The sequence below is a fragment of the Eretmochelys imbricata genome, chromosome 4 (assembly GCF_965152235.1).
Source record: "Eretmochelys imbricata isolate rEreImb1 chromosome 4, rEreImb1.hap1, whole genome shotgun sequence".
NCBI lineage: Eukaryota > Metazoa > Chordata > Testudines > Cheloniidae > Eretmochelys > Eretmochelys imbricata.
Genome location: NC_135575.1, coordinates 83232704 through 83246211, shown reverse-complemented (window position 1 = coordinate 83246211; position 13508 = coordinate 83232704). Strand labels below are relative to the sequence as shown.

The window sequence follows — 13508 nt, the reverse complement described above, 5'->3', positions numbered from 1 at the left end:
ACCCTCATCTTCCGAAGAGCTCCACACAAGTGGAAAGTATGGTATGCTGTGCTCTAGTTGAGTGACATGTGTAAGTAATATATATGTACTTCCCCACTTGTGACACTTCAAACTAGAGTTTTAAAACACTATAGTGGATAGTTTTTTAGGTAATATTTTAACTTGGCAGCTTCCTTCTTGTAGCATACTTAGATTACAAGTTACACAACTCAGAGTTGAATTGCACTGAGCTAAAGGACAAATGTCTCCATTCTACTTTAAAATTGAAACTATAAAGTGACAGGTATCAAGGTCCCTTGTTCAAGTTATTTTTGTTTCAATTGAATAGTTCTATGAAGGCTATGGACAAACTGAATGCACAGCTGGATGCTCCCTGACATTACCTGGTGACTGGACAGCTGGTATGGTTTCTCTGATCTTCTCCTGAGTGAACTAATTTAGTCATCTATTCCAGATGTTGGTGTGGACATCACTTATACTGTTCTTAAAGCTGTCCCTAAAGTACTGTAATGGATTACCTGAGTTTTTTCTAGTGCAGTGATAAAGGGTTGTTTGAAGACTTCACTTGAAGCAAGCCACCACCTATAACTAGATGTGAACATAATGTTACAAGGCTGAACCATAAGACTACCTCTCTATAGGGCTTTAAGGGAAATTGAAACATGAGTCTAATATCCTGTAGTTTCTGTATATTAACATTATAGGAACTAGATGTCCAGAGAACTTGGATCAGTTGTCTGCAAACAGCCATTTGAAACACTGGTACAGTACCCGTTTCTCTCAAAGCAGAGAAGCATTTCTCCTGTTAGCTAGATGTTGTAATTACATCAGAGATCTGGTAAACTAAACCAAATTGAAATTATAGCAACTTAAATGTCAAGTGTCCTGCTTCTGAATGAAACATTCTGTACATCCTGAGGGAAAACTCTGGATATGTTAATATGATGTAAAAGTTTGTCCCAATAGGACATAATTCTGCAGTATCTTAATCTGTTCTATAGTCAGAAGTCTCAATTGGTTTTCACTGTGAAATCATGCAGTGTTAAACAATTCTTTGAAAAACAAAACCCCAAACTACTGCCTTGTGGTAATGATGCTTCTGCGCATACCCAGTAACGAAGTATGCACTTTTCTTGTAATACCTTCATCCCCATCTCAGCCCCTGCCCTTAAATTTGATTCCTCCAAGCTAGTAAACAAGTATTGTTAGCCAGCTGTGTGGAAAGGAAGGATGGCCTTGACTTGTCCAGCATCGCATTGTCTGTCGGACCTAAGGGATTTACTGACTCCTGTAGTACAGCGTGTGAGCAAATGGATGGAATGCCAGCTTTTGATTTGTTTTTAGACTTAATCCTAAAACTGTAAGCTTGAAAGGTCTGGTAAGCAACCTGAACACAAATACATTATTTAAGGTTAATGTCTGTTCTATTAAAGGTCATGTTGGACCACCAATGCCTTGCAGTCTCTTAAAGCTTGTTGATGTAGAAGAAATGAATTACTTTGCTGTCAAAGGAGAGGGTGAGGTGAGTAACATTTAAGGGTCTATAAGATTTTTGAAGAGATTTGTAGAGGGTTCTTGTGCAACCTCTAGCCATCTGGTGAGCTAAAATCAAATTAACCTTATATTTGAAGCTAGGGAGGTTTAGTAGGTGCTTGACAAAAGTAGCTCTCCTAGTCTATTCTGACTGGAGGAGTTTGACTATTAACTGCATAAACACAACAGACCTCTACTAGGGGATATTAAGTCATTCTGCCTCAATGACACTGGAGCAGGTTAACGGTCAATAGTTGTACACTTAAGCAATTGAGTATAAACAGTTATTTGCTGTTGTTTAACTATATTATATTACAATCCTGCATAATGAAGAGAACTCTACTGGGCTGAGATTTTGTGGCTATAATTTAGAAAATTACTCCATTTTGGTGCTTCTAGAGACAAATGGGGAAACAAGAACTTCCTCTGAGAACTAAGTTTTTATCCACAAATCACTTATTGATTATTAACTTTCTTGCCCATCAGTTTTGATTAACAAACTCATTTCAGGTATGTGTGAAAGGGCCAAATGTATTTCAAGGCTACTTAAAGGATCCAGAAAAAACAGCAGAAGCTCTTGACAAAGATGGCTGGCTTCACACAGGAGATATTGGAAAATGGCTACCAGTAAGTCAGCTTGTATTGCTTAAACATGCTTTAGTAAAACTAACTGCATCTGTTATGTTGTCAATGGCTGAGTTCCCCAAGGGGCCTTCCATAAGGCTTGAGGCTCAGTTCCTTTTGCAAAGGTGCTTTGAGATACTCTGTTGCAAAGTTCTATAAGTAAGGCTACATTTGTCAGGGTGGTCATGGAAGTCATGGAATCTGACTTCCAGAGACCTCCATGACATTCTCTGTTTCAGCCCCAGGGGCTGCAGGACTCTTGAGCTGGCAGCCAGCAGGGCCTTGGCAGGGTTCCAGCAACAGGCAATGAGGCCCCCTGCAAGATTCCAGGACAGGTGAGGGACTTCTCAGGGGGCCCTCCTCAAGGTTCCAATGGCGGGAAACGGCCTTGCGTGGGGGAGGGGGGACATCTTGGACAACTGGCTGGGAATGTCCTGTTTTCTCTTTGGGGAAAAGTGGTCACACTGCAGCTCCCAGCTGCTGTGGGCAGAGGAGGGAGAACCCCACAGTTCCTAGCCACCATGGTGGCAGGGGAAACCATGGAGCAGCAAAAGTCAGACAGGTCTTGGCTTCTGTGAATTTTTGTTTATTGCCTGTGACCTGTCCACTTTTTTTAACTAAAAATAACTGTCAAAATTGTAGCCTTAACTATAAGTGAAGTTTGAAATGGGAACAAAGCACTAGCCACTTTTATACTATCAGAAGATAAATAGCAGTACCCCAGTCTGATACAGCAGTACCACTGTGTGGTGCTGTTCAAGAGGCTTTAGCAAAATTCCAAAATGCCTTGAGGAATATCTTCATTTATTCCAAATTTGAGAGACTTGTATTGAAGACTGATACTTTCAATTATTGGAGTTATTCTATTGGGTACCATAGGTCCAAATGTCCTATATACATTTCCCTCCAGCGCAGGGGTGGGTGAACTTTTTGGCCTGCGGACCACATGGAGGTTGTGAAACTGTATGGAGGGCCAGGTTGGAGAGGCACAGCCTTCCCTGATTGCCCCCCCAAGACCCCGCCCCCCGGGACTCCCACACGTATCTGCCGCCTCCCTCTGCCCCATCCAAGTGCTCCCTCTCCCCTGACTGCCCCCTGAGACCCCTTGCTCCTTATCCAACCTCCCCGCCCCCTTACCATGCCACTGAGAGCTGAAGCTGTGGGGGATGGGGGACCAGCAGGGGAGAGGCCAGGCAGGAAGGTCCCACAGGCCAGATGTGGCCCGCAGGCTGTAGTTTGCCCACCTCTGCTCTAATGTTATGTATGTTCAATGCTGTGGCTAACTAATTCAAAAACACACTCTGCCCTTATTTAAGAAACCTCTTGCAACTCATCAAGATGGGTTTGGGTCCGTTTTCTTGGATGAAAACGTGGACCATCAAACATAAGAGGGTGAGGGGAAACAAATCCTAGCATGAACATAGTGCTTATAACTGGTACTGAATCTGTCCTATATACTAAGGAAAGGATCAGTGGTTGGAGCCAGAAAATGGATTATTGGCAGTGTCAGCACTGAAGCAATCCTAGGCTATGCATAAATGTGAAGGGACAAATCACTTTCCACTCCTTTCTCCTCCTCCCTCTAGCCTCAAATAAGGCTTCAGTGAGCAAAAGACTCTAGATCATGGGTGATCTAACTCTTTGGCCTGAAGGCCACATCTGGGTATGGGTGGTGGGGTTTAGGTTTAGGCTTTGGCCCCGGCAAGTCTAATGCCAGCCTTGGTGACCCCATTAAAATAGGGTCGCAACTCATTTGGGGTCCCAACCCACAGTTTGAGAACCACTGGTCTAGAGCAGGGGTGGGCAAACTTTTTGGCCTGAGGGCCATATCTGGGAATAGAAATTGTATGGTGGTCATGAATGCTCACAAAATTGGGGGTTGGGGTGCTGGAGGGGGTGAGGGCTCCAGCTGGGGGTGTGGGCTTTAGGGTGGGGCCAGAAATGAAGAGTTCAGGGTGTGGGAGGGTGCTCCAGGCTGGGACCAAGGAGTTCAGAGGGCAGGAAGGGGATCAAGGTTGGGGCAGAGGGGGTTGGGGCGTGGGGGCATCAGTGGTGCAGGCTCTTACCTCCGGGCGGTCCTTACCTCAAGCAGCTCCCAGAAGAAGCAGCATGTCCCCACTCCGGCTCCTACGCTGAGACATAGCCAGGCGGCTCTGCGCGTTGCCCTGTCCGCAGGCACCGCCCCTGCAGCTCCTATTGGCCATGGTTCCTGGCCAATGGGAGCTGCAGGGACAGCGCTTGGGACAGGCAGCGTGTGGAGCCCCCTGGCTGTCCCTACATGTAGGAGCCAGAGTGGGGACATGCTGCTGCTGCTGCTTCTTCCAGGAGCCACGCAGAGTGGTGCAAGCCTCTGACCCCCACTCCCCAGCTGCAGTGCCGGAGCAGGGCAAGCGCTGGAGCAGGGATGCCCCGGACCCTGCTCCCTGGCAGGAGCTCCAGGACTGGATTAAAACATCTGGAGGGCCAGATGTGGCCCCCAGGCCATAGTTTGCCCACCCCTGCTCTAGATCCATTATCTAGCCTAATAATTTGAATGGCTTGTCTGCCTTCCTTTCCCTCTTGCTTTCAGTTTTTCCTTAGTGGTATTAAATCATGTGACCTCTGTTTAAATAGACAGCAAAAATCAGAACAGTCTCTAAATCGAGTACATTCAGGCAAAAGTTATTCCTGTTACAGGCTTGGAGTGAACTAATATTGATAGGATTACTGGTTGGTTCTTGGGCTACTCTAAGTATTTACCTTCCTGGTATTTAATCTGCCAGTGTGTGTTTGTAAAGCTTTGTAGCATGCCTCATAAAATGCCTGCCTTCTGTAAAAAGAAATAAATTAAATTCTCTTATCCCACAGAATGGTACCTTAAAGATCATCGACCGGAAAAAGCATATATTCAAACTTGCACAGGGAGAGTACATAGCACCAGAGAAAATAGAAAATGTGTATTCGAGAAGTGAACCTGTTGCTCAGGTGTTTGTCTATGGAGAAAGCTTGCAGGTAGGTATCCTTCAATGAGATGCAAATGATAGGTATGGTTATTAATGCAATCTCCCTTTTTAAAAACTGACACTCAGTTAAATCTTATAACCATTTCTCCTTGTTGCTACATCTGTCTGAAAATTCTGTTTTTAATGCCCTAATTGCATCACTTACGTAACTTATTCCAGATCTAAGAGACAAGGTGGGCGAGGTAATCTTTTTATTGGAACAGCTTCTGTTGGTGAGAGACTTTCAAGCTTACACAGAGCTCTTCAGGTCTGGGAAACTTATTTAGCTGTGGCACTGAGTACAAGGTGGAACAGATAGTTTAGCATAAATAGCTAACACGTTTCCAGGGACCATTTGCAGTGAAGTGGCCAATTAACAGTCCTCCTGTCATGGGCTGGGTTGGGGAGTGAGTTATACATTGTTGTAATAAGCCATAAATACAGTGCTTCTATTCAGTCCATGATTTTTAGTGTCTAGCCAACTTATGAATTTAAGCTCTCGGGTTCATCTTTTGAAGATGTTGTGCAGATTTCCTTTGAGGATGAGAACTGAGAGGTCAGATATAGTGATCATTTTGTGAAAAATGTTCACCTTCAGCTGACTTGTCTTCCATAATTTTTCTGAGAGCTCATTTGGGAGCAAAGTGATTGTCTTATTTTTTACCCATATATTGTTGGGGCATTTCGTGAACAATCCAGGGACCTTGAAAGTGTTTGGAGGGGGTGAGCAGAGGAGGTTTTGATCATTAAAGCAGTGGAGATATGTCTACAGGTTTTGCATCTGTCCTGGCAGGGTCTGGTGCCACTTTGAATTGGTTGTTCCTAGGTCTTTGGGGAACTTGCTTCTAGTGAACTTGGAGAGGTTGGGGTTAGTATGAAATCCAGAAGAAGGGGTTCAGGAAGTGGTCCCCACAAGTATGGGTTGTGGTTGTTTGATACCTTTTTGTATGAGTTCCAGTGTGGGGTAGTAGGGGACAACTAGGGCTGTGAAGCTGGATGGAGTTTAATATCTTTATTGAAGTAGGTTCTCTTGGGGTATTAGGGATCCAAGCCAGGCTAGACAGTGGAACCAAAGTTTCTGGTTTTGGGTACTAGTGAAATGCTGCTTACATTGGAAACCATTCTGAAGAGGAAATGGACTATTTTTTAAACTAATATTCAAGTATTAATGCACTTCTTGTCATCTTTCAACTTAAAATGTGGTCTTTAAAAATTTAGAGTAACTGCCTCCAGCTTCTAAATGTAGAAAGTTGCATATGAAAGTTAGTCAACGTTTTGTTGGTTATATGTTGCAAAAAACTCTGAAGCAAAAGTTGTAACTAATTATGAAAGTGTTGATCTGCATGTAGACTAACAGTGGAGCACTGGGAGCTTCTAGGAAATTCAGTTAAATGTTTGTTCAGCAAATATGTGCTTTTTTTAATTATTTTTAGGCCTTCTTAATAGCTATTGTAGTACCAGATGCAGAGACTTTGTCTAACTGGGCCAAGAAAAAGGGATTTGAAGGTTCATATGAAGAACTATGCAAAAACAAGGTAGGTGCTCTAAAATGTAGAGTCCAGTCATTGGTCTTTTCAATTCTCTTTAACATGTAGAATGCAATATATAGTATAATTTTTTTAATCTTGGTAGGACCTCAAAAAACATATTCTGGAAGATATGTTGAAGGTTGGGAAAGAATCTGGCTTGAAGTCATTTGAGCAGGTGAGAAACTGTCATTATAGCAATTGTGCAATTGGAATTGAACTCAACTTTCACTCATTACCTGGCTCTCCAAACATGTCGATACCTACATAATCTGACTGTGCAGAAACTGCTTTGAACTAATCTTCTTCATCCCTAAGTGATCTGCTAAATAATATACAATACCTGTACACTACCACATTTTGTAAGCCCTTTTTACTATGGGATGCACTCAGCAAAGTAGAAGTGAATCTAGGCTAATTGTTCGTTTTTTCCAGGTCAAAGGCATTGCCCTGAGCATGGAGATGTTTTCTATTGAAAATGGCTTGTTGACACCAACACTGAAGGCAAAGAGACGAGAACTACAAAAATTCTTCAAGTCACAGATAGATGAACTCTCTGCTAATATCAGGATGTAACTGAGGGAACAGTGGGTTGAAGAGAATGGCAAACATCCAGTCTACTGTTGGCCTTCATATTTGTAATCTGACTACAGCAAACATAGGGAAGGAAACTGTGCAATCATTAACTTGTACACAAATGGGTACCTGCCATAGGAATACTGAAGAAAATGGAACATTGCCTTACTGTCCAGTTATGTTGCAGACCATTTTTATGGTGAACTACAATTTCCAAAATTAGCCTTAAACTGTAAATGTAACTATGTAATTAAGTTATTTAAACTTCCTCAACCAAAAATGTGACCTTTTTTTGTTAACCAGGGAGTTGGTTTCCTTGTTGCCAGCATGTTCCTGTCTGCAGGATACTTTGCAACTGTCCACCCCCAAAGGATTTAGCATACTGGAGAGGTCTCTCTATTCTACTGCAGGGGAAACAGTTAATCATCATCAAATAAAAAGCGATAGCTGTTAACAGTGCTTCTTGCATTAGCCCTAAAATTTGGTAAGACCGTGCCCCATTGAAGAGAACTTCCTTCAGCATGCCCCATTGAAGAGCTCTCAGAAGCTTACTCTTGTGTAAGCTAGAAGTTGAATACCGATCAAATACCCCTGTGCAGGTGGTGAATGATGCAATACTGGCTCTCTAAATTAGTCTAATTCTTCTGCCTTAGGAGGGCGTATGCAACTAATTCATCAAGATAGCAAAAACTATTTAACACAAGCTTCAGACATAGTTGTGTAAATGGATCCAAACTCTGGAACAAGACTGGAATTTAAAGAAGGAAACCATTCAAGAGCTTGACTGTGCTAATGGCCAGGTAAATGTACACCTTGCACTAGCCAAGTGTCTCCTGCAATGGGCCCCTCCTGTATTTAATCTGCTTTGTTCCATTAACATGCGACGTGCTCTAAACACAGAATAGCTTCTGTCACACTCCCTCAGCTGTCTGATTTAATGTATGAGCAATTGAGTACAATGGGTGAGAGCAGAAAGCAGGAATGTTTTTCTATCCAACACACTTTGAAGCAATTGGAAGTATTCAGACAAGGTGGCAGAGGAGAGAAAGAACGCGCGCTAGACTTTCCCCTGAACAAATTCCCACATAGTATAAAAATACATAAATAAAATCGTAGTCCAAAGTTCAGTTGGAAAATTGGCAGAATTAAGCCTTGTTACAAATAAAGATTTACCACTAGCATTCATTACTGTTTGGAAACATGGATATATGTAAAATACAAGCACAAGGTTTGCACTAAGATTTGTGTGATTGTAATGCATTATTTAGTATAACTTCATACATGTGTACCCTAATTGCACACATCCAAATCAATGCTCTTAGAATATCAAGTAACTTGTTACATGGGAGTTCAGATGTTTGCTTAGTGTTGGCTATTTCTATGTTTTATAAACCAAAACAATTTCCAAAACCAATGAAGGAAACCAAAATAAATATTTCTGCATTTCATGTGAGTGGAGCACTTATTTTTCAAGGTAAGAAGATAATAGCTAATGTACTGACAGAATATGAAATAAGACTATACATCAGACAACTGCTCTAACTAAACATTTGGGTGACTTACTAAGCAATGAATCTTCATTCTTCCAGTATTTGTCATACAGAAGTGGTAGTTCTGGTTGTTTAAACTTGTCTCTACAAAACTGAGACACCCAAGGATAACGTCTTATCATGGCCTACTGCTACTTATCTGCAGACTCTTGGTTAATATGCCTATAACATTAAGACAAAGCATACATTGTAACTTAAACAGACTTGCTTGATCAGCATAAATAAACTGATTCTATTCTCAAAGGAAGCACAAAATATCTTCAAATATCTCCTTGCAAATAGCTGGGTGTTGTAATCAGTATGCTGGAGGCATGAATAAAGGTTACATTCTTAAATATAAACCTTTGGCAATTGTAATTGTCAAAACCACGTGGGACTGAAGCTTGATATACAAGTTGTTATTGCTAAGGTAAATCTTGTTCTCTTGTGACATACTTCACAACACCTTAAATTCAGCCTCTAGAACTTTAAGAGGAGTTGGTGGGCTTGCAACTTTCTTAGATCTAGTTGACTCATCTCCTTGACCATTGTCAGTCTGGTTTCTTACCTAGGTACTGGAGACCACACTTGATGCTCTGGTGGGTGATCTAAGGATGGGGGATCAGGTGTCAGTGCTTTAATGACAGCTATAGCTGTCCTTGGTACCTTATCAGTGTGGTGTCTGCTTATCTGCAGATAAGTTGGGGGATGGGGTTAATAGGGCTACTGTAAAGTGGCTTTGTACTTCCCTTGCAGTGTTCTGTTAACAAGATGGTAAAACTGCTACCATCTGGGAGTGTCTTGGGAGACTCCTACAGCGCTCCTGTCACTCTGGTGCAGTATGTACATGATGCTGCTGGGAGGATAGTGAGGGGCTTAACTGGTGTCCCTGCACCTTTCTCCAATCTGGCCCAAATGGTTGAGTGACACTTAATGCCTGGGTGACATCAGGGCCTGCATGACAACCTGAACCTCAGTCCAGAAGAGAGATTGGGATGCAAATAGTAAGAATATCAGCCTTTCTATTAGGTGTCTTTCACTTGTTCGGGTTTGCAAACTATAGATCTGTTTTCAAGTCCAAGTACTCCTAAATATCAGGTAGCCGTAATAGGACAACTGCCTCACTTAAATGTGTCTAGGAGGCTGCAACTACTCATCTTAAAGGTGAACCTTTGCAATGGTCACCTTCTAATGGTCAGACTAGACTGACGTGAACTCTGACGGAGCTGTAACTTGACAATGTAGAAACTGAAGCTGGCACAGAATGCAGTGGTCAGCAGGGTAAGTGAAGTGTCATACCATGAACAATAAGATCTCTGTGCTCCAGGACCCACCCTGGCTGTCAGAGTTGATGGGTGGAGTTCAAGATGCACAGGGACTTTTTTTGACCTATAAAACCCTACTAACAGAGGACCTACCCGCCCAAGACCATCTCAAGCCCCATGGCATTCTTCACTCTAGTAGCCTGCCATCTTGAGTGCCTTGGCTTCAGTGGCATAAAGAATAGGCTGCTGGCAGAGCATTTTATGGGGCAGCCACAGCCTCAGAATGCAAGTTCCTTTCCTGGTCCAAAATATCCTAAAACGTTCCACAATGGAAAGCGCATGATTTGAAAACTGGAAGAACGGTGAGGAATTGTTGGAGAAGGTGCTGCTGGTCTGTTGCTTTTTAAGTCCTTTATACTGTCTTGCTGGTGAGATTATATTCTACTCCATTTTAATTATGCGGGATATTCATAATTGCTGAGAGCATATAGATATGTACCCTTCTTGGCACTTATGTGATATATATTAAAATGTTCAACCCTACTTGGTTCTGGACACTGATTTAAACCAAGTGATGACTCCTTTGTATCAAGTTTGCCTAACAATGGTAGTCTTCAAGACTAACTTTTTAAGGGTATGGCCTAGAATGTAATTAGACAACCACAGCTGACCAGCAGTAGAAACATGGCAACTCTACCAGCTACTGACTCAAATTCAACCTCAGGATGCCCGTTAAATTTGAACGTGAGCTGCTATCAGGAAGTGTGGGGTTGAAGATGAACTGAAAGCACTGCAATCTTAATTCATGTTCGCTAACGTGAGTTAACACTTTGTGTGCAGTGTAGCTATATCCTAAATCTCAGTCCTGTTGTGGTAGTGGCATACTGCACTTCTGTAATAGAAACAGCCTAATAACTAAGTGCCTTTGAGAGGTGGGGAGTCCTGCTTAGCCACAGGGACAAATGTTTCAAGTGTAGTCCGCGTTCACTTTACGTTTGTTTTAGGGCTGTTGATTGCAGTTAACTCGTGATTGACTCAAAAAAATTAATTGATCTCAGTTTTAATCACATTATTTAAACAATAGAATACCAATTGAAATTTATTAAATATTTTTGGAAGTTTTTCTACATTTTCAAGTATTTATTTCAATTGCAACACAGACTACAAAGTGTACAATGCTCACTTTGTATTTTTAATCACAAATATTTGCACTGTAAAAATGATAAACAAAAACAGTGTTTTTCAGTTCACCTCATACAAGTACTGTAGTGCAATCTTTATTGTGAAAGTGCAACTTTAAAATGTAGGCTTTTTGTTACATCACTGCACTCCAAAAAAAAAAAAAAAAAACAATGCAAAACTTTCGAGCCTACAAGTCCACTCAGTCCTAATTCTTGTTCAGCCAATCACTAAGACAAACAAGTTTTGTTTACATTTATAGAAGATAATGCTGCCCACTTATTTATAATGTCACCAGAAAGTGAGAACAGGCATTCACATAGGACTTTTGTAGCCAGCATTGCAAGGTATTTACGTGCCAGATATGCTAAACATTCATATGCCCCTTCATGCCTCAGCCACCATTCCAGAGGACATGCTTCCATGCGGAGGATGCTTTTTTTTTTTAAATGTTTAAATTGTAACTGAGCTCTTTGAGGGAGAATTGTATGTCTGTCTCCATTTTACAAACATTCTGCCATATATTTTATGCTATAGTATTCTCGGATGATTACTCAGCACATCTTCATTTTAAGAACACTTTTGCTGCAGATGTGACTAAACACAAAGGTACCAATGTGAGATTTCTAAAGATAGCTACAGCACTTGACTCAAGGTTTAAGAATCTGAAGTGCCTTCCAAAATCTGAGAGGGATGAAGTGTGGAGTATGCTTTCAGAAGTCTTAAGAGCAACACACCAAGGTGGAGACTACAGAACCAGTCACCAAAAAAGAAAATCAGCCTTCTGCTGGTGCCCTCTGACTCATGATGATGAAAATGAACATGTCAATCCACACTGCTTTGGATTGTTATCGAACAGAGCCTGTTATCAGCATAGACACATGTCCTCTGGAATGGTGGTTGAAGCATGAAGGAACATGAGAGAAACCTGTCCATCATGAAGTAGAGGTCTGCTATAGCCCCATCACGACTAGCTGTCTGACATTTCTGCATGTCAGAATGTTCATCTCAGGAAAAATGTAATAAGGTGACGTATACAGTCTATTGCACCCCCACTCACCTAGCAGTGATGTATTATCCCTACCTCCTGAATACCAGATCAGTGTAAATTAGAATACAGCTCTTGTATTCAAACCTTTAAGGTATCTGCATTTAGTTGTTTAATTTGCAATGGAACTAGAGCTTGAGAATCCGTATAGTCCAATTACTATAGGACGGTGAAGAAATTTGGCAGCATGTGACCTCCAGAAGAAAGGGGATCGTCTATGTACCAGCAACGCAGATACACATAAGCAACTGTTTTCATGTTCTCTCCACAGGTACTAATGTGGAGAGTGGACTAGATGATACATCTGAGAGAAGGGAACAGAAGGAGACTCTGCCGATTGGAAGGCATGAGATGCACTGTCCTAGGGATGCGGGTTCCATGACCACCACTCCCAAGAGAAGGAGGCGGGTGGTGGTGGTCGGGGACTCTCTCCTCAGGGGGACAGAGTCTTCTATCTGCCGCCCAGACCAGGAAAACCGAGAAGTCTGCTGCTTACCAGGAGCTAGGATTCACGATGTGACGGAGAGACTGCCGAGACTCATCCAGCCTTCAGATCGCTACCCCTTCCTGCTTCTCCACGTGGGCACCAATGATTCTGCCAAGAATGACCTTGAGCAGATCACTGCAGACTGTGGCTCTGGGAAGAAGGATAAAAGAGTTGGTCTCATCCATCCTCCCGCTGGAAGGAAAAGGCCTGGGTAGAGACCGTCGAATCGTGGGAAGTCAACGAATGCCTACGCAGGTGGTGTCAGAGAGAAGGCTTTGAATTCTTTGCCTACCACTCCTCTTTCTTGGAGCACCATCCCATGGTCAGAGAGAGGCTCCACCTACTGAAGAGAGGGAAGAGCATCTTTGCAAGCAGGCTGGCTAACCTAGTAAGGAGGGCTTTAAACTAGGTTACCTCAGGGCTTTGCTCTCCTTCCCTCGGTGAAGTGGGTATGTGGGATACGGGGAGGAAGCACGAAGCAAATTAGAGGATTGGGCCAAAAGAAATCTGATGAGGTTCAACAAGGACAAGTACAGAGTCCTGCACTTAGGACGGAAGAATCCCATGCAATGCTACAGACTAAGGACCGAATGGCTAGGCAGCTGTTCTGCAGAAAAGGACCTAGGGGTTACAGTGGACGAGAAGCTAGATATGAGTTAACAGTGTGCTGTTGCCAAGAAGGCCAATGGCATTTTGGGATGTATAAGTAGGGGCATTGCCAGCACATCGAGGGACGTGATCGTTCCCCTCTATTCAACAT

General features: G+C 42.6%; 1 protein-coding gene across 3 annotated transcripts in view; it reads left to right on the top strand.

Annotated features, from left to right (window-relative positions):
- Window positions 1-8672, top strand: part of ACSL1 (acyl-CoA synthetase long chain family member 1) — a 62677-nt gene extending 54005 nt beyond the window's left edge. For all 3 annotated transcript variants that reach the window (XM_077815542.1, XM_077815544.1, XM_077815541.1), the window contains 7 exons: window positions 329-401; window positions 1434-1522; window positions 2044-2160; window positions 5005-5148; window positions 6572-6673; window positions 6771-6842; window positions 7100-8672. In XM_077815542.1, coding sequence (XP_077671668.1) covers window positions 329-401; window positions 1434-1522; window positions 2044-2160; window positions 5005-5148; window positions 6572-6673; window positions 6771-6842; window positions 7100-7240 — 738 coding nt within the window. In that variant the 3' untranslated portion in view covers window positions 7241-8672. The remainder of the gene's footprint in view (window positions 1-328; window positions 402-1433; window positions 1523-2043; window positions 2161-5004; window positions 5149-6571; window positions 6674-6770; window positions 6843-7099) is intronic.
- The last annotated feature ends 4836 nt before the right edge of the window (window positions 8673-13508 follow it).